At 36.0% G+C, this 27,094-nt stretch overlaps 2 protein-coding genes across 2 annotated transcripts; both read right to left on the bottom strand.

The window, feature by feature from the left end:
- Positions 1-843: 843 nt before the first annotated feature.
- tmem102 (transmembrane protein 102) lies at positions 844-11,848 on the bottom strand. Its single transcript, XM_056461241.1, is given in 6 exon segments — positions 844-3,229; positions 3,231-3,602; positions 3,604-3,687; positions 3,690-4,525; positions 10,898-11,109; positions 11,731-11,848. Coding segments are annotated over 5 exon segments (1,560 nt in total). The 5' UTR covers positions 11,100-11,109; positions 11,731-11,848; the 3' UTR covers positions 844-3,163.
- A 3,919-nt stretch (positions 11,849-15,767) lies between these two features.
- tmem256 (transmembrane protein 256) lies at positions 15,768-21,146 on the bottom strand. The gene is made up of 4 exons (XM_056461240.1): positions 20,993-21,146; positions 20,788-20,825; positions 19,442-19,522; positions 15,768-16,289 (listed from the first exon to the last, which is right to left on the bottom strand). Exons 1-4 carry the CDS (start codon positions 21,072-21,074, stop codon positions 16,146-16,148), a joined length of 345 nt encoding a protein of 114 aa, XP_056317215.1. The 5' UTR covers positions 21,075-21,146; the 3' UTR covers positions 15,768-16,145.
- Positions 21,147-27,094: the final 5,948 nt, after the last annotated feature.

Raw genomic sequence — 27,094 nt, 5'->3', positions numbered from 1 at the left:
ATTACACAAGTTTTTGCAAATCCTGAAAGACAGTTTTAGCCTTATTTCATGTAATTAACATGATAAAAAAACACAAAGTACTAAGTAGTGACCTAAGAATCGTGTAGACTATAAAACATCTCTTGCAACTTCTATCATTCTTTGTTTTACTTGCTGCAAATTTTCCAAGCAAAAAAAAAAACTAAGTATAAATTCCAGACTTTGCTATTTCTGTCTTTGTACATGTATACAGAATAATATGCAAGTGAGCAGAAATGTGGCAGTTACTGTGTCTTCTGAACATCAGAGAGAATCAGAACACCATGGATGGTCGCACTTCAAATGAACACTTTGTAGTCAAACAGCATCCTCTGTTGGATCAACATTGGATTGCACATGAAGAAGCCACTAATTCACTAACTGCAAGATTTTGTTTACGATTATCTTCATTTTAACTTCCATATTTTATTTGATTTGTTTGCCTTTTTTCATCCAGAGCAGAGATTTTTATTCAAACATTTCATCTTTATACCATGGAATTCAGTTGGAATTCTGGCAAACTTTGAGTCTGCTATACTAGCACATTTCACCAGTATTATGAAGTACTTTAAAATCATTTTACATTAATTTAACATGGTTTCCATCTATATAAAATATACTTTAATTTGAAATGGACGACAAAACCAGTGTTTCCCAGTACAGATTAAGCGTAATGATTGACTACTAACAAATTATGACATGACAGATTGCAGAAATACATTAAAAATGTAAAAAACAAGTGGAGTTTAGAGTAAAGATAATAGTGTCTATTATCAAAGTTTGAGGTAGGCAACATTATAAAAATGAAATACAAACATTGTGATCTTGATCTAATATTTTATTTCATGCTACGACCAGCATCTTCACACCATTACTTTAAAAAAATTTATAATTAAATGCCTTTTGAGGCACAATCGATAAATAAAGATAAACGTATGAATATTTGGTACCACATAAATATACATCGTTCTATGTCCATTCAGGGAGTGTGATTTCATTGAACTCAAGAGGTAAAATATGTTTACATTCGTATTTTCTTTTCAGATTAAAAAAAAAACACGGCACGACCCAAGGGATTATGCTGTCAGATCAAGAAACACTGGGACCACATCATTACAAAGCTAGGAAGGAAAACAAATGTGCTTTGGCTTCCTTCAGACACTTAACCTGAAATGCATCCGGAACATTTCATCATGCCCTGACGCAGATTCATTTTTTTTGCCAATGAAATTACTGTATAAAACACTCTTGGTAATTATAACAGCCACGGTAGGCCTTAACATCTCAATCACAGAGATGATTCTGAAATCTTGCATAGTACCACTGTTCATTTGAATATCAGGTATTGTGCTAAACAACGCTCATAATATACGCAGAAAAACATTTAAAACAGCATTACGAATATTGATTCAAGCATTTTATGATATAAACCCACTAAATAGGCCTTTTAAGGTATACAGTGTCAAACCCTGACTATATCCACACAGATACATCTGCTTTCTTTAAGAACTCATGATATTCCACCTTATCAAACCTCTCTTTGGTGTCTTTTTCTTGGCATACAGCAGACAAATGTGTAACCATGAGCAACTCTACTCAGTAGCACATAATTGAATAAGAAATACTCTAGAAAAAGCTTTTTCCTTGCCATTTTGCTGTCATTCAAAGGCAACACTGTTGCTGATTGCTCTCTATAGGCGCAGCAGCCATGTCAGCATCACACATGAAAAGTCTGCCAACTCCCACTGGGCACTAATGCGATTTATGCTGAATACACATGTAACATTGTTCTTTAATCCTTGAGCGCAGTCAAGAAGGTAGAGATGGATAAAAAACAGCCAGAGATTGAGGCTGATGCAGAGGGAAGGATTTAAGGAGACCGAAAGCGACAATGAGTGAGGGCGAGCAGATGTCTGCAGTCCCGCGAGTCCCATTGGTTCGGCCTAATCTATCCCGTGGACGTCGCGTTTGACTTTCTCCATCCATCTCTGCCTCCCAGAGCCACCAATGCAAATCTGCAAAAGCCAGATACTGTAGAACCCGTTCACACACAAACATACCAAAAAAGTCTTCTGTTTGTTTACACATTCTCTCTATCCTTTCTCTAGTGTTGCCTGCACTAGATCTAGTTCCAGTGCACAGTGTTGGCAAACCTTTATCGACACAAGACCCTACTTTCCAAAGCATCTTTGTTCTAGAAATATGCACCAATGATTGACAAATTAAAGCCCTTAGAATAACACTAACACATACTCTTCATGTGCAGATTAGAATCCAATCAGAAACCAAGAGGATACGCAATCAGCATTAATCATCAGTTCAATCAATCACTAACCAGAACCTAAAATATTATATCAAGTTTCAGAGACTATCATCAGTGTCGAACTTCAAAATCTAAGACATAAACAAAAATATCTTTGAACAGTATTTGTTTCAAAAAGATAGTATCTACGGCTGTACAACAGCTTCTTAAACGTCAAGGCCTGGATTTGAGAGTTCGTCCTAGTCTTTTTCCTCTCTTTCCGCTTTTGTTGTTTTTGACTTTAGAACGGCTCAAAACTCAGCAGTTGAAAGAAATAAAATGTACCTGAGAAGGGGAGCAAGCAGGGTAACTGACAGACTGAAGAAAGAGAAGCTTATGTGATCAATAGTCACAAACTTCTCCCCACACATACCAAAAAAATAATAAAATTACATTCAGTTTCATCATATTGTACCTTGGCCTAGTTGGTTTTCCAGTTCTACTGCCCTCGGGATTCACTGTGAAATACAGCAGAAAACAGAAGCAGTGTCTATTCTTAGTAGTATTGAGTAGTAGGTTAAAACACCCATCAAACTCTACAGAGTAATATCGTTGGATCAAATCTACTTGATGTACAGTCAGACAATTGGGATTTCATCAGGATACGTGTGAGTTGCTTCTAAATTCTATCCTTTCTCCTGTTACTTTTGTTCTTCTTGACATTTGTGACAATGGAGTGTCAAGTAGGAGCTTTGATTGTAGTCAGCCTTGTCAAGCAAGTCAGAGAGAAAACTCTCAATGGATGATTTGGTTAAATACAGAAGCACAGTGGCATGATTATGTCCTCTATAAATTCAGTTGTCTATGGTTTTAGTACTTTTGGCAGTGTGTAAACCAGTCTGCTCAGTAGAACTTATCATCAATGCGGAAATGCGGACGTGTACGTCATCTTGGGTTGAGGAAAACGGAAAATGGACTTGCCCGGGTTTTCGGTCACAAGTTGTTGCAGTCGTTGTGCTAGCCGGTCATCTTGTGGTGATCCAGCACCATATCCTTGGCTTGTGAAGATAGCCATTGCCATTGCTCGCAGCTTCCGCAGCCTCACGCCTTGAGTTGGCATGGCTTGTTGTGCCTGATCCAAAGCTGCTCTTAAGTGCTCTGCCGGATCAGAACGTAAATGTGCAAGTTTCCGTGCAACTAACAGAGCTGCACTGTCCGAGAGGTGCTCTAACATGTTGCACTGTGGAAGGAAGTAATTAGGACAATTTTTGCCCAGAATACAATGAGCCAAGTCATCAAGAAGACCAAGGAACAGCCGTGCAGGCGTCTCATGATCTGGAACAACTAAGGTACGTAGAAGGCAATCAGATCGCATGCCCAAACATCAAGGTACGTAGGTGGTAGAGGCTAAGACCCAGTGCGAGGGAGCTAAAAGTCTTGAAAGTACAGCTTTAGCTGCTTGGAAGGCTTGTGCCATTGGGTAGGGCACGCATTTTTTTAGCTGCACCTCACTGCGGGAGTAGGCAAGTCTCCATTCACGGTCAGGTCTGATTGAGGAGCTGACAGCTGGAGAGCAACACGGAAGCAGATAGAATCCACTAATGGCCTCCTCTTCTGTTATTTTGCCATCCCAGAAATGGTTGGTCGTGAGCCAGCCTTGTGCGACAGCTGGCCAGCCTCGAAACGACACCACTGGAAGCAGGTCGTAGAGGATACGGCTAGTTCCTGCAGTGAGAATCAGTGTGGTAAGTGGCCCATTCCGCTCCACACGATCAGGAACAGGAATCCCTCTTTGAGGATTCTGTCGCAACTCTTCCACCGCCGTCACAACTACACTCCAGAACCAATCAGCGACCAATAATGGAGAGAAGTAGCATCCATCTAATGACTGAGGAGGCTGCAGGGAAGGGATTGAACCTCGTAGTACACCAGTTTCTTCCTCCTCCTCATCATCATTATTCTCTCTATTATTCTCGTCTTGACAGCAGATATGCCAACGTGCCAGCATTGTAGGGTCACATAGGCGCAGACTCAGCCATGAATGGCATGGTGGCGAATGCCTCATGTCCAGCGTCACAGGCTGATTGCGGTCATGAAGTTTAAGAGCAGGCACCAGCAGAGTGAAGTCCAAATCAAAGTCTACACCTTTGGCGTAGTCACCTAGGTCCTCTGGGTTAAGGTCAAGAACACCTTCCCTGGCCCCACCTGACAACAATAGGTACTCATTGGCAACCGGCAGTCGCTTGTCAACCTTCTGCACCAACCCTGTGGAAAATGGAAAATATACATGGTAAAACAAAATCTCTTTAATAATAAAAATGGAGGGTGTTTATATAAAAGTTAATTTGTTAATGACTGAATTTCTGATCCAAGTACATCCAATACAGTTTCAGAATTTAAATTCTTATAAAAATCAGATGCGAAAAGTTTTCTTACATTGATATGAAAAAGCAAAGTGCACTAAGAATAATCTAAATATCATCTGGCAGCACTACCTGACCTGGAGTGCGCTTCCCAAATACATTGTTAGTATGTAAGTAAAGTTTATTTATATAGCACATTTATCACAGCAATGCTGGCCAAAATCAAGAATGGGGTGGGGGTAAAGAGATTAAAACAAACCATTATACACTGATATGATAAAACGTGAAAAGCTTGGGAATAAAGATACTTTTTCAACATTATTTTAGAAGATGCAAAGCAAATGTTTATTCAACTATGATCACAAGTTCCCATGTTAACCACATAGTATTTTTCAAATACATAGCTGAACTGAACATTACAGTATGACCAGAAATACTGTTAATATGACATATATGGACTTGGGAAATGCACTTGGAAAAAATAAACAAACAACACATATATATGCGGATTTAGTTAAATGGCTTCTGAAGTGAGTGAGGAATAGAAGTAGATAAGGAAGGAAGTGCAATGAAGAAAGATGCTTTTCCTAAGAAGACAGATATCTGCCTAAAACTCTTCTCTGTCCAAGTCTGATAAATCTGTCTGTGCAAGACATAAATTATTAGTCTCCCTCAACTCCGTTTTGAAATTCAAGCCATTGCTCTGTTTTTTTATATGTGACCCAGCTCTTAAAATTCTTTAAAACACTTATGTTCAGTGGAATCCTCATGAAAACAAACAACTTAGCTTTTATTACTTTATGAAGACTGAAACTGATCAGATCAACACATATTTCTTTAGAATCGTTTACTACACACTCATTTTAATTTCAATCCACTGTAATTAAAAGCATGCTTTGAGAGAAAGAATTATTGATAACTTGAATATAGCTGCCCAATGACCCATAATGTTAAGAAAATCCTTCATTAGGGAAATAAGGAAATTAATAGTTGTCTTGCTGGGGGTGCTAAAATGCATTAGCCAAACACAAGCAAGCAATAGCTTTACTAATTACCAGTTTGTTTATGCAAATTAATTATGTTCATCAGTCCCTCCAGAAAGAATCCATCAGCACCAGGAGCAATTCACTCATTACTCCCTCATACTGTCAACATTATTGACCACTTGAATACAAAAACAGAATAATAGTGTCTTGATTACAAAACATTGCTCTCCATGACAGGTGCCAAAGGGAAGCTGGTTAGCATACGTAATTGCTAATCATATACCAGAGCACCATACAGGACTACCACAGTTTGGACTCAGAACATTTAGCTTATTATGTGGCTTTTTCCAAGTTATGCTATAAACTATACTATAAACTAAAACAAACTCCTGTTCCACCACATCCAGAAGGTGCTCTATTGGATTGCGATCTGGAGACTGTGGAGGCCATTTGAGTACAGTGGACTCATTATCATGTTCAAGAAACCAGTCTGAGATGATCTTGCTTGAAGTAGCCATCAGAACATGGGTACACTGTAGTCATAAAGGGACGGTGGTCAACAACAATACTCCGGTAGGCTGTGGCATTGACACGATGCTCAATTGGTACTAATGGGCCCAAAGTGTGCCAAGAAAATATCCCCCACACCATTACACCACCACCACCAGCCTGAACCCGTTGATACAATGCAAGATGGATCCATGCTTTCATGTTGTTGAGGCCAAATTCTGACCGTACCATCCGAATGTCGCAGCAGAAATTGAGACTCATTAGACCAGGCAACTTTTTTCCAATCTTCTATTGTCCAATTTTGGTGAGCCTGTGCGAACTGTAGCATCATTTTCCTGTTCTTAGCTGACAGGAGTGGCACCTGGTGTGGTCTTGTGCTGCTGCAGCCCACCCGCTTCAAGGTTGGACGTGTTGTATGTTCAGAGATGCTCTTCTGTAGACCTCAGTTGTAACAAGTGGTTATTGGAGTTACTGTTGCCTTTCTATCAGCTCGAACCAGTCTGGCCAATCTCCTCTGACCTCTGGCATCAACAAGGCATGTCGCCCACAGACCTGCCGCTCACTGCATATTTTCTCTTTTTCTGGCCATTCTCTGTAAACCCTAGAGAAAGTTGAGCATGAAAATCCCAGTAGATCAGCAGTTTCTGAAATACTCAGACCAGGCCGTCTGGCACCAACAACCATGCCACGTTCAAAGTCACTTAAATCACCTTTCTTCCCCATTCTAATGCTCGGTTTGAACTGCAGCAGATCATCTTGACTAAATGCACTGAGTTGCTGCCATGTGATTGGCGGATTACAAATTTGCGTTAACGAGTAGTTGGGCTGGTGTACCTAATAAAGTGGCCGGTGAGTGTACATGAACACTAATTAAAGGCTGCAGAGACTTAATGCAATAATGAACAACAAAAATATATAAAACTCGTAGTAAACAATTTGGTAAATAGGATCCGCAATACTTTCCACAATTTTTGTGGGCTGCATCCTTTATACTTTCATGTGTCAAGAGTATTTAGCAATTTATTTAGTTTTACATTTTAGATAGGATTTTCTTAATCGGCACAAGGAAAGTTAATTTTGCATCAAAAAAGCATTTTGATATTGGTAAAGGCATCTGCAACTTTTGCAAAGCAACAAATCACCGTCATATTAGCTGTCAAAACGTGCATAACTGCATAAATTATTATTCCTTTATAAAAAAAAACAAACAATCAAACTAAAAACAGTTGAATATTGTTTATGTCTTTATCTTACAGAGAGATGGATTGGTACCTTTAAATAGTACGCATTTGAATCTAAAAAATCAATATTAATAAATGTTCTCTTTGATCCCCTTAGGGAGAACCACCCCGTTTTTTGTATTTTTTATTTACTAAGTTTTATTTATATATATTTAAACTTATATGTATATAAACATGAATAAGATTAATTATTTAATAATAAATATTATTATTATAAATGTGTAATTTAAACTTTTTTTAAACTATTTTACTTTTTCCCAAGTGTATATAATAGATTACTACTGTAAGAAAATTTGGTACACACTTACAGTATTACCTTTGCTTGAACTGACCCGATCTAATCCTGTTTACATGAAATAAACCTGCTCCCTAGCAGGTTTGAGCTACCAGACCTGTTGCTAAGACAAAAACTCTCGGAAGAGTTTTGAAGAACGAAACAATCCTGGATCCTGTCAAATCGTCAATAACCAAATCCAGCTAATTGAGTAATCTACGTACGAAGAACGGACCCCAGGACACAGCCGGTAAGATTTTTGTATTTTTTTTAATAACAATGATCCTTTTTGCCCTTAACATTTTAAAAACTGCTTCCATATAATTAGCTCCACTGGGAGAAATACATTTGCAGGATTGTAGTGAGAAACTTGAACGCATACGGTATGTTAATGTGAGCAGGTCATGGAGGTGTGCAACCAGAAATCATCATCATTGCTTATGAAAACAAACATCAATGTTCATTTAAATCAAGACGTGAATCGATTCTAGTTTTCTAAAGAGAATTAACATCTAAATCCTGATTGACGGGGAAGAGTCATCACAAAAAGGATCATCGTTTATTTTTTAATCATACGTAATGAGACAGAATATTCAAAAATTAATGCTAAGCAGCGCCCTACCTAGAATAAAAATAAAAAGCTGTCTACCCATCATTCTCAGTAGGAGCATGGTGGTTTCTTTGAAAATGTCTGCATATTTTTAGAGAGCGAGAGATGGAAACAACGAGTGAGAAAAATAAGTGGGAAGCGTTTGGCTGAATATCAAGTGGTTAACAGACTGGAGAAATAGGGGAGATGTAACAAATGAAAGCAACAGGAGGCAGGCAGAAAGAAACAAGTTGCTCTGCCAGGATGGCAGAATAAAACTCCATGCCACCATCTTAATAAACAAAGGTCCATAAATAAATGAAAAAAAAAACACCAACCAAATATTAGATGATTCATATTTAACAATGAAACATAACACAACAACAGAAGACAGCTAGAGGCTAAAGGATTTTCACCAGACAACAGAACAGAACAGGCTATGGCAAAAAAACAGCAGGGAAAAGAAAAAAACAAACTGTAAGAAAAACATGTAATTCACTATTTGACAGGATTATGTAAAGAAGCTCCAGTGATGTTTTTTAGAGAACAATAGAGTGCTGAAATCTGTTTTCCCATCACTTATGTCATACAAAAAAAAAGCATGGCATTAGTTTGTGTGTGTAGATTGAGGCAGATGTGAACATATGAAAAGGAAGGGGGGTTAGGGGAGAACTGGTGTGGTAAAAAAAAATGAAGGGGAAAGAGAGACACCTGCTGGACAAACAGCTGCACTTGTGTGAAGTACTACATCAGAAACATGGATAAAAAAGTTTTGAAAGGGATAGTTCACCTATAAAAAGAAATATACTCAGAATTTGAACGGTTCCAATGCTTCGGGTGTTCTGCCGACCACAAAAAAAAAGTTTTGAAGAATGCTGGAAACAAGTAGCCAATGACTTCATATAGGAAAAACATATACTGTGTAAGTATTTCATCAAAATATATATATTTTTTTTGTTCCTGAGTGTCAGTTTCAAAACATTACTTAGGAGACTTCTCAACTTCTTGATTTTTCTGATTTTTGTATTTTTAGTTATGGTTTTAAGTTTACTGTTGATATTTGTCCATGATTCCAATAAAAACATGACAACGGATCAAATGTTTGTGTATGTTTAAGATTGAAAATCAATATTGAAAAAAAAACTTGCGTTTCTCAAGTTAAAACACTGCTATTGTGTTGTCTAGAAATGAATATAAAAATGGTATGTCCTCTGGAAAGAAAACACTTGTGTCTAATATTTAGATTTTTTGGGGAATTTTTTTTTTTTTTATTACAGCTTTAATTATATTCATCTTATTTCATTAAATTCATTAATGACAATCCAATTGCTAGATTTCTTGCTTGAGTGCATCTATTAAACTGATGAACAATTATTTTTCTTTCTTGTATAGTAATTGATGAACTGGTTGATTTTGAATGTTTGTTCGTATAAGAAATAAAGAATAACTAAGAACTATGTTGTTATTAACATATTACTTATTATTTAATAATTGGAGAGAAAGATGAATGATGATATATCAAGAATTGTTTTATAATCTGTTTTTACAATCTGAATTCAAAATCAAATTGTGAGAAAGATTCAAACACGAAATGAACATATTTGTTAGTTTTACCTATTATAAATGTATAAAATATACATGGACAGGCCTGTAGCCAGGGGGGGTTCGGAAGACCCACCCCTCACTGACAAAGGTCCAGAATTTGTCCCATACAAGAGCTCATTTGTCTTATTTTGACTGCTATGCCATCATAAATAGTGAAAATAACCCATGAAAAAAAGGCTTTAAGACCAAGAGGAATCCTCTGTTGGCTGTCGCTTCGGTGTTACTTTAGCTAATCAGTTTTGGCCAATAAAAACAAATATTTTCATTTTACAATCTGACGTAAGAGAAATCAGCTTTTGCTACTGCATAGTTTTTAAACAGAAAACAATTTACAAGTAAATTTCATTCTAAATTTTGGACCTTATGCTAAAAATAAAAAATGAGCAATAAAAAGGTGTGAAGCACCAAAAGCGGACCATATTGAAATTGATTTGAATACTATTTTGTCTTTTGTTGTTATCCATTAAATTTCTAATTTATTTATTTTTTTTACAAGAGGCTACAAGCTCTACATAATTATTATTATTATTATTATTATTATTATTATTATTATGTTTTAATTATCTTATTATTCAAATGGCCAAATTCTAACTGAGTAAAGTTGAATGAGCTGGCCAGTTTGTAATTTGCCTAATAAATGACAATAGTCTACAGATTGTAATTTAAAACTTTAACAGACTCCTATTTTTTCTAATGATAAATGCTGTAATAAATATGTATTTATAAAACAAGTATTTCTTCACATTTCTTTATTTGAAATCTTCTGAAAATATTTTTGGTAAATCAAAAAGAGAGTTCATGATGACCATTCGACACAGTAATGCAGCTAAAAATAGTGCTTAAAATGTCACTAACATGGGCCAATAACAGCAAAAAGGTCCACTTTTTGAGAAAAAAAAGATGTATAAATAAAGATGTAAAATGGATGCATGAATAAGTGTAATTATAAATACACAAAAGTACATTTATCTTTATATCTACCCATCTATTGATTTATGGATGCACTTAAAAATATTGTTTTTATTATGCGTGTATATTTTTGCATGCCTATTCACAATTATGTCCTCACCCAGCATGTTAAAGATGAAGTCTTTGGCCGTGTGCACCTCGAGCGCGGTCTGGTCTCCAAACTCGCCCTGTTCCAGCAGCACTAGCTCCTGCACCTGCGCCGACAGCTGCTCCAGCGTCGTGCCCGAGCGGAAGTCCACCTCGGACACCCGCTTCACCGCCGCCGGTGCGCGCGGGGCCACGGCACTCATGAGCGTCTCCATTGAGCATTACCTGCCAGAAAACACCAGTATTACCAAACTGTCACAACATCATCAAATGTGTCAATATGAACCTGCAGGAGTTTTATTGTATGCACTTTAATTATTCGCCTATGCATTGTATTAATCCTAATACACTACACCGCTGAGACAGTAACAAAACAGTATGTACATTTAAGTGTACATTCCTAATCAGTCCCACTATTTACTACCCAACTCGAACTCAAATAAACTTTTAATAAGATGTAAACAGTTCAGCACAGGTTAAGCCGTCATTCAGAGCGGCTGTAGCGGAATGTAGGTCAGTGGGCAGATTAATCAGCTAATTAGCCAGCCAATGTTTCTCCAACGTAACAACTTAAACTATAAGGGAATTTATTCTTATTAACACAGCGACACCACTAAAATATGCCACATTAACTCAAATTCCACATGACGTGTGCTGTATGAGGAGGAATAGATTTATTTTATGTGATAAACGAGCATGTGTCCACTGAGATGCGTGAAGATCAAGCAGCTCAAATGAGGCGACTAGCAGGTGTGGAGCGAGCTAATGTGCTAACAGCTAAACAGCTCAAGATTCAGCGATGACATTTGTTGTTTATAGTCTACACAGAAACACACACGCACACACCCTGTTTTCCGCCGGCTCGCTGCTCTCTGCTTCACACTCCGGGCTGCTTGTTGTGGTTTCTGTGCTGAAACAGGAATTCAGCTCCCGTCATTTCCAACAGGTCCCCCTGCGCGCACCTTCCCACTGGCAACACTATTCCCGGAAATCATGGACCTTCTCCGGGAATCTTGGGATTAGTAGTACTTTTAGCTGGACACCGTTCTACACAAAGCAAGAGCTTTATGTGCTATACTACAGAATTGTCAACTATGAACTAACTGTGCCTCACAATAATGTGTTACTCATTTTTTAAAGACTTATGTAGAGTTATTTCGCTTCATAACACTTCTAAAAATATGTTTTATTTTTTAGAATTGAAAGGACAAGGTTTAAAAAACCCAATGCATTTAGACTAGTTATTGTGATTAAACTCTGTGTATAATTGGGTACTGCATGAATGGATATACCTCCTGTAAAATTTACATTCAGAGCAAGGAAATTTCCACAATAATTCAGATAATATTTTCTTTAAATTTAAGTCTTAATTTTTTATCTGCAATGAAATATTTAATTTTTGTAAAAATGAACATAAAAGGAAAGAAAATTATGGTCAATATTGTTAGCCCCCTTAAGATTATTATTTTATTGATTGCCTACTGAACAAAACCAAACAATGACTTGCCTATTTAAACCAAACTTGCCTAGTGAACCTATCTATAGTTAAGCCTTTAAATTACACTGTAAGCTAAATACTAACCAAACCAAAACAAACTAACTAGTAAAATATTATGCACTGTTATTCAGACAGTAAAACTATTAGTAGTTAGTTATTAAATCTATTTGGTTTTAAAATGTTGAAAACATATTCTGTTTAACAGCACTTGGGAATTATATTTACCATAAATAATTGTATGCATATTTCCAAACCATATATGCTATTAGAAAAACACAGCACAAACAAAAGACACATTTGAAAAAAAATTTATGCAGATTCACTTTGAATAAAAGCTAAACACTTAAAGGGCACCCGTGATGAAAATCCTCTTTTGAAAGCTGTTTGGACAGAACTGCGTGTAGGTATTGTGTCTCCACAGTCATATTGGGGTGATATAAAGACAATAAGTCTCTTAAAAAAATACCTAGGATCCAAATCCCTCCCATTTTGAGGCTCACCGCAATGAGACACAGTAGTGTGGTTTCCCCGCCCACCGAATTGATTGACAGCTGTGATGTCTCTGTAGTAATGCATATAATCATATTCACAAGACAGGACTTGTGCAAAGCAACTGAGATTAAAAGATCTGTTCAGCTCTCTGTGATCATCTGCACCTCAAGAATGAGTTTTACAAGTTTATTCCGATTTTAAAACACTGCATGTTTGTAATAAAGACAGTAAAATCGCTATGTAATACATCACCACGGCCACAGTACAATTATAAAAAAATGTTCGTGGACTTTAAATCAGGTTTTATTGTATATTAACATAACATATATTAATACAGCAGTGTTTATTAACATGTATCCTGTCACATTTGTTGTGCAAAAATTGTGCAAATTTAAATGCGCTGTGTGTGTGTGTGTGTGTATGCATGAACTTTGTAACGACATTGTGTGTGACTCATCGCTGCAGAAAGACTTGAATTAGGCTTGCTCCATAACAAATGCATAAAATAATCATTGGGACAGTTCTTACTGTGGTATTTCTCACAAACGTTACATGCAATCTGCTACCTTCATGTCTGTCACTGCTACTTGTCTGATGCCGCAGATGGATACACCTCAGAGCATGGGCAGGGAGAACCAGCTCATTTGCATTAAAGGCACAGACAACAAAATCAACTACATTATGTTCAGACCTGAAAATTCCAATATTCTGAAAGGTATAATATATAATGTGATGGCTGTTTTGAGCTGAAACTTTACAGACATATTCTGGGGACACAAAAGACTTATATAAAACCTTGAAAAAAGGGGTAAAATAGGTGCCCTTTAAAAAGTGTTTAAATATAAAGCAGACTGTTTACAAAAACGAAAAGATTGTGTTTATTTAACTGTGATTTATAAAACTGTGATTTTACTTTGAGACACCTGAATGTTTTCCCCAATTTTTTCTTCTTCTCTAGTCCAATAAAACTACAACTCTGCCCTTTAGAATGAAGGAACAGGCTTTTAAAAGACAGACATTGTGGACCCCTGTCAAACGCTCCCCTGATAGCTTTTAAACTCTTCTCCTCGGCTCTAACACTTTTTTTCCAGGAGGTGAAGAGTGATCAAACGATTTTCAAAATCCTCGCTGGCTCTCCCCGTCCCATCTCGACCCCCTCCACACTGGTGTCACCTTGAAATACCTCCCCTTTGAAGCAGCATCTGAGAGGCTGACAGGGCAGATAATTGACGCCGTGCAAGAAACGGAGGCCAAAGACAGAAAGATTTTTTTAATTCTTCACTTCTTCAGCATTGTTCTCCCTACACCATCCCAACAATTCCGCACCTACTAATTAGCAACTGATCCCTGTAATCACATGCGCATATAATTATATCTTCATTTATAATACAAACTCTTCTACATTCAGTTCTTTAATGAAGCTTTTGTATTGACACTATCCGCTTGTATCTCATGCAAAAAACGCAGCGAGCATGTTTGCCTCAAAAATAATAATAAAAAGGCTGAACAGCAGTTTCGAATGAGATTTTAATATTGAAGAATGTTTAGTGACAGCTTTTGAAGCTGCACATCAGAAAGAATGATCATCTTTTCATGGGAGTTTAAAGACTGACAGACATGTTAAAGCGAAATCTTATTAACACTGGGAAGTGCTGCAGTGATTGACACCTATAAGGCAGCGGGAGAGAGAGAGAGAGAGAGAGAGAGTTTTGGTAATCATATCAGTGTGTGTGGGCATTTCATTCAAAGTGGAAAAATCCTAACCTCCCACACCTTCAGACGCCATTTCTCTCGACAGCCGGGGTCACACTAAATCAGACTGGGAAATGAATTGGCACTGCCCACACAAGCGGGGGTAAATGCGAAATGTCAGCTGGTGTTCAGAGGAGGAAGTTAAGCCACATGAATACTGACAGTGAGAGACTTCAACTCCCTTGAGGCACAATTAACAATACCTACCTCACCGCCAGTGACCGCTGCTTAGCGAAGGCAAGTTAAAAGTTGCTTGCCCACAGCGCTGCCCCTTAGACAGACTACTGGCTCAAACCAGTAGAAAGATCATTCAAGCACGATGAGAATTTAATGACCGAATGACCACAGGGCCACTGCAATGTATTGGATGCTTTAAACATCGATTTTTACAGCCCAGACAGAGCCAGGGAGGAGACACTTAACACAGCCTCGTGAAGCGGAGCGAGATACGCCTTTATGGATTTTAACGAGGAGACCCTGATCTGACTTCTGTAATGAGCGACTGGTGGAGATCCCAATGCTATTGAAATGTCAGGGAGGAGGAAGAAGAAACAAGGAAAAAAAAAGTTTTTTCAAAACAAGAATCAAGTTAGCACTGTATAGATGCTAGCAAAAATGAGAGCTAATTATACATGCGCAACTGCAAATGCCTTTATATTGTTCAGTCCATCAAGTAGACTGAGATATTTCTTGTTCTTCCATCAGCCTGGTGAAGAGGGGACTAAAGTGGTTTGATTGCCTTGCCCTGATTTGCACAGCTCTGCTAATAGCCTGAGTTAATGAGGGTTTTACGAGTGGTGTGATCACTTTATTGGGACGTACGGCATCAATAGAAGCCTCTCGCTTCAATAGAGTTGGCTTATGAAGCCGCCCTTGCAAATTGACCTGAAGATTTATAAAGCAATTTTAAAAGGTCCACAACCCAGCCGACAGTCCCAAGCCTTGGAATTAGAACCTCATTGGATTTCACTTTTCATTTGAATAAAGATAAGTTTGGACACTGCGAGCTCTAAAAGTGAGGTCGCCGGTAATGAACTGCTTTGTGCTGTCAGGATCAAAGCCTGAAGGCTATTGAGATCTTTGACCTGCAAGAGACATTCAGAGAGACATTTCCTCCGATATCAGAAGGTCAAACTGACAATCAGCTTCTCAGACAGCTTTATTTTTTCAAACAAAGGAAACGTATGTACATACACTTTCAAGACAGCAATGCCACAGTGTGACTCATTCGCTCTCGATAATAAGCCACAAAGGAAAGCTTCTCAAAAGTTTTTCTTTTTTTTCATGCTGACAAAATAAAGATGTCTGTGACAGTGCAGAGAGAAAATGAATTATGTTTGATCCCAGGGCCTTATCATCCCTCTCCAGATGTGACTGAAAAGAGTTTAGATAAGATGTGAAATTCTCCACCCTTTTCTCCTTCAGGGAGCCTACTTCTCGTCTTTTTTTCTGTTCAAATGAGAAAACAGAACCACATCTCTAACAATGGTAAAATCAAAAGATCAGGATTTGCCAGAGTTCAAAGAGCCATCGCAACCCAGCCAACGATGAGCAATGAACCTCCAATTGGTGCCAGCTTGCTGAAACTAGGGTCATTGGTTAAGGCCTGGTGGTAGAGGGGACCACAGAAGCAGCCCATGCCAGTGAGGAGGATCGCGCCAGCCTTAAAAGGGGAAGAAATGTTTATTAGTATATGTGATTGCTAATGGTTTGTTCCTTATCAAATTCAATCGATTCTTAATACAAACACGGCTGCTTCATTTAGTTACATTCCAAAACAAAAGACATTATGTTCCAATGGAGGTCAAACAATTAGTTTCAACATCGCTCTTTTATTCATTCATTTGAAAAGTTCAACTTGACAGTAATCAAAATAACAGGTTTAGAGCATGAATTCAAAAATTATAATTATCAATGGTATTTTTAACAGGATAGTTCCAACATACACAAACATAGTCACAAATGGTGTCATTTGAGATCAATGTTTAGTCATTCAATGCACATAAGGCACAATAAATCATAATGAAATCACAATCATGATTAAACAAAAGCTGCATTATAAACATCTTGTCAGGGAACCAGTTGTGTGATCAGTAGTAAATCTTCTTTAAAAGCCAGAGGGCGCTCTTGCGGCAAATCCAAATACACCACAAAGAAGAAACCCGAAATTGCATTATATCTGGATCCGGCACCTCTAAAATTTGATCCGGCACCTCATTTTACCGATCCCCCTCCTCAACCGATCTCCAACCCCGTCCACTGTTTCCTTTCACTTTCTTCCGCGACTCCCCAACCCTCTTCACTTTCATCTGCGACATCCACTGGACCAACCCCCCAATAAGCTCAAAGAAACCTTGTGGTCATCTTGATAAACAGCCACAAAGTCAAGAACAAAAAAAATCTGCTATGTCATGTTGTTGTTTTACGAGGTTGTCTAAAAGTGTGAGTGATTTCACTTTCTCCAGAGAGCTCGCTGCGCGTCTGTTATATTTGAAATAATGAATTTCTTGAGCTAATATTAATAAGCTGCGTGTGATAATTGAAGCGCATCTGTTATCCGATCCTTTCAGAAAGGGACAAACGCAAGAGTGAAGCCAAAAAAACAAAGGAGAAGTTGGAAAAAACAGCAGCAAATGATGCTTTCTGCAACATAAAACATGAACAAACTGCCATGCTTGTTTATTATCATTACCTTTTGAACCATTATGAACTTGGAATGACGGAATTACTTTCTAACAAGAGGTTACATGTGCTGCTGAAGATTAAAGATAAAGGTTTGCACTAACTGGATATATGTCGCGTGTTGTTTTTGAACCCAAATAAGGACTAAACGTATGTTGTGTGTAGTTTTTCTGTAATTGGTAACATATCGGAGACTGTAAGGGTCTGTATGTGTTCATACATGTTGTATTTATTTATTTATTTCACATAATTGCAGACATTACAGTAGGTTATTTCGCATTGATCATTTTGCATTCGTCATTGATCTGCAGTTAAAATCAAGTCATGCTCATAGAATGGTTAGTAATGAACATTTATACACAAGTACTTACGTGTAAAGTATTTATTTTGTCAGAAGTGCTTCTCATATGATATGTGAACGACCTGTACAGCTTTACTTTGACATTTCCTCGAGTAAAATTGATGTCGTCTGAAACTTTCTGTGGTACACCACACCCACCAAGGGTACCCTTTTGGTAGTGGAAACGCAAGCCTTATAAAGGTGACCCGTACCATACCGTACTGTACCTCTCAGAGGAGATTGGCCATTACAGAACCAACCTTACTGGCAAATGTGCACAAGAATGGCCTTCGATTAATGGTGCAACCCTAACACAAACCAATGATATTTGATATCACTAGCTATGTTTCCATCCAAAAATGTGAATTAACTTATTACGTAAAATTGGAATATTGCATAAAAGACGTTTGAATAAAGCGTTTCCATCCAACAAGTCAAAGAGAGCAAAATCGTCACTTCCTGATTAACTGGCGCCAAATATCAACAGTAAAAACGGAACTTGCTGCTGTAGGAGAAGCTGTGTCAATCTTTTCTTCATTTAATAAATGGCTTGCACCTCAGAAGGCAATCCTGACATGCAGTGAACGCGCAGTGCCGTTTGAAGGCGTGAGACACGGAGCACAGATGCTCTTGATTCTAATTAACTAATTAAATATTTAATATAATATTAATCTAATTAATAATATAATTACACTAATACTGAAATGGTTAAGGCGTTTTAGAATGACCAAAACAACATTTTAGATGTTTTACAATGTTCTCAGCCTGCTGGGTTATCCATTTACACATATTTTTATCATCACATGATCTCTTAAAACAAAATCACATGACTTTTTTTAATGCACATACAGGAATTTGTTCGGTAAAAGTGTTTCCATCGTATTTTATGCACATCTTTTCTTATCGAATAAAAAGTTTATCCTACTTAGTTATGTGCATATGTTTTTTATGCGGATTTTTTAAATTTATGCGCATCTTGGCGTTTCCATCAACCGTTTTTTATGCGCATATCTAAAATGTCCATAAAAATAGGTGGATGGAAACGCAGCTATAGACAGTGGAAGGATAAGATGGTCCAGTTTACCCCTGCTGGTAGATGCTGTAACTACGTAACCATAAAACTAAAAATCATTATAGAACTCAGATAGGTACCAGAAGTAAAAACTTAATTTCTCCATAGAGAAATTTTTTAGGGAAAGGATTTTTTTTACTTCCAAAAACTGCTAAAAGAAATACAGACAGACACTTTATGTTCAATTAACAATAGCCATGCATTCTAATGAAATAATTATTAATTTTGGATTCAAAGAAAAGGTCTGTAATGATTGGGGGTGAGATGATTATTCCTTGTTCATTATCAAGGGATCAACAAGAGATGATTGCACATTATCCAGCATTTTAAAAGGGTACTTAGCAAACAAATGAATAAATGGAAAGGACATATTGATTTAAGTTATCAATTATTTAATAATGCTAGCAACAAGATACATCAAACAAAGCTAACTGGAAATCGATTGCCTAAGGACATGTCTCAATTACATAATTTGGATTCGTTATATATATTGTTTATTAGAGATTATTGAAACTGATATCAAATATTTCCGAGTGCCATACATTCAGCCAACATAAAATACACGAGGGGTAATTACATATACTGCTGCTTTCATACAGTGTACCTAAAATTATACTATATGTTAATGTTATCATACCTGTTTTTGTATTGAGCTGAGACACAGTTTTAGTCTAGAAGTGTTTGTTAAATTAGACATAAAAATGATGAGAGATGCGTTTACCAGAGCAGGTTTTCTACAACGAGCAGCTCCCAACAATGCCAGGCTGTGGTAGATGTGGTACTTGTTTGCTGTATCAAACAACTGCAGAAACAAAAGCAACAGAACTCTCATTATGTCACTGTTGCAATTATTAAAAAGTAGCTATAAATAATGCAGTTTCAAAATACTGATATTAATATTGTGGGTTACATAATGAACACAACTATAAAAGCAAAACTATAAAAGTCTATTTACACCACATGCTTTGTGTTGGAAATCACATGACATGTAAGGTTTGAATTATGAGAAACTAAATCATACCTACACCTAAAAATTTAAAACTCTAAAATGTAAAACTCTTATTACTAATGGCTGGGCGATTTTTCGAAAACTAATAGAAATCAACATTCAGAACCTATAATTGATTTAATTTTTCCAGGACAATTTTTTCAAATCCCTACTGTGTGTGGAATCACGTGACCCTGCTCTGTTAAAGGTTGAGGCTGATTTATATTTCTGCAGCCACATCTGATCTCTGGTCAAGTAGGATGATGGACCCATTCTTTAGCCTTACTTACTGCACTACATTGACGATGATTGGATACTGCACCAGAGGTGCCTTGAGACGGCATATTTTCCATTACATTAAAATTATTATTTACATTAAAATATTTGTTTACAGGATATACAAGAGTTTTATTTAGAAGAGATACTGCTTATTTTCTACTTTTAATATAAAACACACCGAAATCAATTTATATTGTTTCAAAAAGTGCAAGTTATTTAGGTAATGTGTGCTTTAATATCAGTTTTTCAACGTTGATGTCCAATAAATAATTATAGATTATAGTGTGTGTATAATTAATAAAGCGTGTGTATGATTAATAATTATAGAAGATAGTGTGTGTTTCCTTTTACTATTTTAAAATCAAGCAATGCATCCTTCATTCAAAAATCTCTCACTTGTAATGTGTGAGCATATTTACTGTACAAAACTTGTCAGTGAACTGTGAGGGCAAAAATATAAAATAAATAAATAATATAATTGTTCATTTAAAAGTTTAAACTTTAAATTAATCGGGATGTTGATTTTAGACCAAATCGCCCAGCCCTAATACTATGTCATAATTACGACAGTCAGAAAACTTGTAATAATTATGACAATAAATATCAGCTTTAAGTGTCATTTACTAACAAAAGTGTTCTCTTTATGATGCGTTTTGCATTTATAATGTACAAATTATTGTTGAAATGGACTTCTATAACAAAGTCCTCCTTGTGTACACAATAAACAACTTTTTACATAAAAATTTCGCAAACACGATGAGCGGAATGCTAAAACAACACAACAACAACAGCTAAATCACCTCTCTCTGGTAATCACTCGCTTCACTGCGTCGGAAACCTGCACACGAGAGAAAAACACGAAGAATTTACACAAAAAGCTTCAAACTTTTAAGTAATGCTCACTGTCGTGCGCTCAGTCACGTTCAACTTGTCAATATTTGAATCATCTCAACGCATGGAAAATTACTCGCCAAATACAAAACAATCGATCAAAAGTATGCTTACCGTGAGCTCCATATGCACCTGCTGCGACTGCAAGAGCTCCAGAAATCCCCGCTACCCTCTGGACCAGCGAAGCGGCGTTCATGACTCCCGAACTAACCTGAGAACAACTCTAAACATTTGCAGGAAACTGATGTCATTGCGGATCTAACAGGAAGAGCGCTGTCATCCACTCGCAATTACGGGGGTTGAGCCAAGATGGCGGACTAGGGCGAGAGTTGCATATCACGTGAGAGTTCGGATAAAGCTCAACACTGGAATTCATTGAGGATAGTGTCCAAATCAAAATAGACTACGCACAATAGTAAGTACAACTCTGGTTGTAAATGTAACAACAATGAGCTGTTTGTGTCCAATATTACACTACGCTGAAAATATTTTGATTCAAGGTCACAAAATATCTTCCATAACATTTTTTATATAATATTTTTTTAGGTATGCAGCCAACTGAGCCAAGATTATTTTGAAACCTAGACGTGCGATTGCCGTGACCCCAATTCACTGTTTCATCAAACAAGCTGTCTACCTTGGCCGCCGCCCTGCATAATATTTAGTATGAATTATTAATAATCCGCCATTTCACTTCAGAAAAGTTATTAAATCTGATCTTGGCTTATTGGCGTTTTCAGACCATTTTTATAGGCCTATATGTGCATAAAACGCAAACGTGGTACTGACATTTTAATTCTTGTTTTATACCAATTATGCCTTTGTTGTGTAGCCTACAGAAAATATGATTTTTAATACACCTTTTGGAGGAAAACTTCATATTCAATAGTTTCAAATGAATCAATGTACTGAATCTGACATGCAGATTTTAAGTGTCCAGTGAGAGGCGCTGTTTTGCTTTGACTGTTCTTGGCTACTTTTTTTAATTGCACAAACCAACAGGGACATACATACAACAACACAATATAAAAGGTGAACATAAACTAATATAACAATGGTATAAATGAATAAAAACCACAAAGCATAATGTACTGCATTTCTACATCCAACGATTTTAAGAATTAACAAGGAATCAAAAAAGTTATTATAATAATTGATCCATATCTCAGATTTTTAGCTTTGCAACAATTTCACAGTAGAAATAAAGAAATCAAAATCGATACAAAAATTGTTGACTTCGCAAATCTCTATTTGTGTATGTGAAATTTTGCCAACAAAATAAAGAGATTCACAATATATTCAAGACTTTTGTTGGATTTGTTTTCATAATAGTTTAATTGTTTTCATAGTTTTTTGTCATTTTAAAAATACAGTACTCAGTATATATAAATACACCCCTGACAAATCTATCTTTTAAATTCATATTTTTAATTTGAAGCTATACAATATTATATTTGTGAATACACATTAGATTAGTCAGTATAAAAGCCAAATCTGGAGCAAATCCAACAAAATAACTTACAATAAGATATAAAAACTAGTACATCGAAATTTGTATATTATAGAAAAATATTAAATACAAATTTTAAAAAGAGGAAAAATAAAAAAAAATTTACTTTTAACTTTTAAATTTCGTAGGTTTATTTGGCAGTATTTTACTTGAATTTAATTGTATTATCTTTCAATTTCTAAATATGTTTGGTGACTAAAATATCATTTTAATAAATATATCTGTTTAATAAATCTGTTTTGTTTAAATGCACCAAAATACATTGCCTATATTTACTGAGAAATGGATCAAAATATTCATTTTCAAAATGGGATGTACTCAATTATGCTGAGTACTGTATATTTTGCTAGATCCTCCCAGAAACTGTTTACAATGTTACACTTTAAAAAAAGACATAGGCTGTCTTTATCTGCATTACAGAAACTACAGATGTCCTCCATTTCAATGTACTTTGATAATAAAGATTATGCTGGGTAAATTGTTTGTAGTATTTTAAAATGTACTTGGCTACTTTTACTTTGATGACTTTTTACAACAACGCAGGTTTTCAAAATGCGTACGAAGTCATTTAACATAGATTTTAAATCATGTTAAATATGTTTTTATCAAAAACTGTAATGTACACAAAAATTATTATCAAACAGGGGGTCTAAAAATTCAGGGGGGCTAATAATTCTGACTTCAACTATATATATAGACTCACCTTTTTCTGTAGAACGGATAAATAAGATGATGTTTGCATGCTTGTGTCTGTGATGTTTATATGAGCTAGTTTGCATACTCTTGCTTAGCCAAATCCATCCTGTCACGTACAGTTCCCTTAATAGGCTGCATAATATTCTCTGTGTGGGAGCGAGGCAGTGATACAGATACAGAGAGATGTACAGTATGTGTTTCGGAGCACATTAAGAGACTCCACCTGACAGCCTGTTTCAGCAAAAATGCCTTTGTTTTCTCGCTAGTGCTGTTTAGCCACTAACCGTAGACAATATGACAAGCAGAACAGCAGAAGCATGAAACATTCGAGTATTAAAACCACATGCACTTGATGCACTGTGGCTGTCTCTGTCAAGGCTTTCTAAAGCAAACACTAGTTTTCATCGAAGCTGTTCCTCTTAGAGCCTGTCCTCGCGTTTGCCAGGATTCATCTGAATCCTCATTTGACAAGGTCATTTCTGTTTTTTTAAAAGCCCAAATCTATTTGTTTGCTCGCAAACAGGACAGGTGTTAAATCAAGATTAGACCTTTCTGAATCACTGATCAGGCCACAGATGTGCAATTTTTTAAATCCTTGTTGTCATCACATTTATGAATAATCTCTTTTCTGGAGATGATAATATCAAATGAGAATCCACACTGAACTGACTCAGATCTGAATAACAACACTATTGTCTGAGCAGTCCTATGGATCTAATGCTTTTATAGTGAACAAACTGTATATTCAATCTGCAGTTTTACAATTTGAAAACAATCTGCATTTTTACATGTTCAAAATACTTTGATCTGGCTAATTTATGAACCTTTTCCTTGTATGGACCAAAATAAAAGTCCCCCCAAGAAACTATACTTGTGAGCATATTCTGTATACTATGTTACCGGTACTAGTATCGTGATACTATGGCTCTAAAATACTGGCGGTGCCACTGTTTGTAAATGTTAGTATCATCATTAATTGTTTATCTACAATACATAATGTTGTCACTAAAATGCCTACATATTTGTGCAAAAATAAACCATTTTATTTGAATTGTCTGTGGAGCCCTTTAAGGTTGCAAAACTGTAGAATTCGCCCTTTTATGGTGGCCTATTGCACGTTTTCTAACGCTTCAGTTTGAACGCACATCTTAATCGGTTCATTTCTGTTCCTTGTAATATGATTTAGTAGCTACAACAACCACGACAATCTATTTAAAAAAAACAACTCACATAGTGAAATTTAGAATTACTTTGGATTCTTACCTGATAAGACTATCAATAGACTAACAACCCTACTATGTAGGTACACATCGATATTTACATTAGATGTTGCCTACGCTATTGTTGTCTATTGGAAGGAACGCGTCAATAGAGCTGCCATTTTAGTACAGGGTAGAGCTCCTTTGAAATGAATGTGGAACCAAGGTGCAGTGGAGGACTGGCCATCCAGAGCCAGAGATATAAACACACATACACATATATCTATGATCAGGAGTTTTCCTGGTGTTCAGTATGCAAATATTTTTTTGTTAAATTACGAAAATTATAATTTTACATCACTTTTTTATATTGATGGATGAGTGACCGCATGGTCATTGTAGACAAAGAGCGTGTGTTTGTGTGCATAGAAATGTATTATCCTCCCTCCCTGTTAAGTTTGATCTAATCCATGTCCTGAAGCATACCCCCTCTTCCCCTTTCACTTCTAATTCTAACAGAGGAAGTGATTCGTTTGTGAATGAATCCCCGTTATGAACATCTTGTTCATTTAGCCATTTCTAGCAGCACAGCATCTTGTTGTCGTATTGTATTTATATTGTTTGCTGATTTTATTCAACAAAACTAGCATAAGCCTAGAATTTAGTGTGTGTTGGTGCTACTTTGCCTCATGGTCAATGCAGTAAGAGACCATTATCATCAATACTTGTTCAGCACAAAACATACAAAATTACAAAATCGTAAAAAATAAAATCTTACCTATGAAATGTTCTGCCTTTGTGCTTTGTTTGCTCGTTACTACACCCGTACACAGCACTAGTCCCGCATCTTTAGATTGGCTTTAGTCGTGACTAGTGCGGTTGAATGACTTTTGTCTTGGGAGCACTGTACAAATGTGGCGGCGCTATTGACACATGCTCAGGGTCCGTATGCGATATCTAGTGCATATATCTATGTCCACAAACACACAGATTTGAATCACAGGAATACATTTAATTTGAAACTACAATCAATAAGAAAACAGTTATTTTAAATTGTAAAAATATTTTAGTATTTACAACTACGTTCGTTTAAACCTAAGGTCCACAGTCACGCTAAAAGCCTTGGAGGTTATTTTTGACACCGAGTTAAAGTTTGACAAGCCAATAAATTCTGTTGTCAAAAGTGGTTTCTATCAATTAAGGAACATTGCTAAATTGAAGCCTTTTCTGTCTTTTAAGGAGTTGGAAATCATCAACATTTTATTTTGTTCAAAATGGACTACTGCAACTTTTTGTATTCAGGAGTATCGCATGCTTCAATTGTTCACCTGCAGCTGATTGAAAATGCAGCTGCTACGCAACTGGGACAAAAAAATTCTAAATTCTAGTATCTCACCAGTTTCATCATCCCTTCACTGGGTCCCAGTCCAATATAGGATTCAATACAAACTTTTGTTGGCGCCTACTTACATTGGTAAGCATCTTCACTGGAAAACTTCATTGAGGATAATTAGGTCGGAAAACCATTTTCAGCTAGTTATTCCCAAATCACGGTTAAAATAAAAGGTGACAGGGCTTTATCTGTCACAGCCCCTCGTCTGTGGAATGGTCTGCCTTTACATATCAAGTCTTGCTCTTCACTTGGCGCGTTTAAGGCTTAATAAAAAATCACCTTCTGTCTCTTGCCTTTGATTGTGACTAATAAATTTTAATCTGTTTTACATAGTTTGTTTTTATTATATATATATATAGTAATATTAAATAGTATAGTATATTTTATATATATATATATATATATATATATATATATATATATATATATATATATATATATATATATATATGCATTCTATATAAATATAGTATAGTAAGTATAGATGTTGTATGTTGGTTGTTTTGTAAAGCACTTTTGTCAACATGTTGTTTTTAAATGTGCCCCATAAATAAAGCAAACAAACAAACATACAAACATTTTTAAAATGTGGAAATGATCTTACAATTAAACTTTTCTTTCTCACAGTTTGAAGTCAGAATTAGAAGGCAAAGTTGAGGTTATGTTGCAGTTCTGCTTTTTTCTGAATTCTGAAAGTATTTCTCACATTTCTGAGTTTAAATCCCATAATTATCAGATTTATCATAATATATCATAAATCAGCATCTCAAAATTAAGAGCTTATATCTCAACTATGCAAGATCCTTGTTTCATGTTTAAACCCATAAATTGCGTTAACAATTTTTTTTCTTTATTATTAAAAAAGCTTTCATACCCTTTCTTTATTCTGAGGAAGACAAAAGACTTGTAGCATCTACAGACATACTGTATCACTTCGTATGGACATGTCGTCTCTCTGTTCCACAGAAGTAACACAGGTTATATATATATATATATATATATATATATATATATATATATATATATATATATATATATATATATATTACACAGCCAGTCAAAAGATTTTGTTATGCTTTAAAAGTCTACACTTTTAAAAAGGCTACACTTATTTGATAAAAAAATATGATTAACCACCATTAAAATTCATATTTAAACCACAAAAAATTTTATTTTTTTAAATACATTCAATAAAATAACAGATAATTCATATTTCAATAACATTTAATAGTTTTTACTGTATTTTTAATAAATTACAGCCTTTGTCTGCAGAATAAGCTTACTATAAAAGATTTTAAACTTTTGACTGGTAGTGTAGTTGAAGTCAGAATTATTAGCCCCCTGAATTATTAGCCCCCCTGTTTATTTTTTTCCCAATTTCTGTTTAACAGAGAGATTTTTTTCAGCACATTTCTAAA

Source organism: Danio aesculapii, chromosome 7 (assembly GCF_903798145.1).
Source record: "Danio aesculapii chromosome 7, fDanAes4.1, whole genome shotgun sequence".
Classification (NCBI taxonomy): Eukaryota; Metazoa; Chordata; class Actinopteri; order Cypriniformes; family Danionidae; genus Danio; species Danio aesculapii.
This window is presented reverse-complemented; position numbering and strand designations above follow the sequence as displayed.

Bases quoted from the DNA above. Each gene is read 5' to 3' on its own strand.
- tmem256 (XM_056461240.1), bottom strand. From the start codon at position 21,074: ATGAACGCCGCTTCGCTGGTCCAGAGGGTAGCGGGGATTTCTGGAGCT. The intron at 20,826-20,992 runs GTAAGCATACTT...TCTCGTGTGCAG, and splicing joins AGGTGCATATGGAGCTCACG to GTTTCCGACGCAGTGAAGCG. The intron at 19,523-20,787 runs GTGATTTAGCTG...TTGTTTCTGCAG, and splicing joins CGAGTGATTACCAGAGAGAG to TTGTTTGATACAGCAAACAA.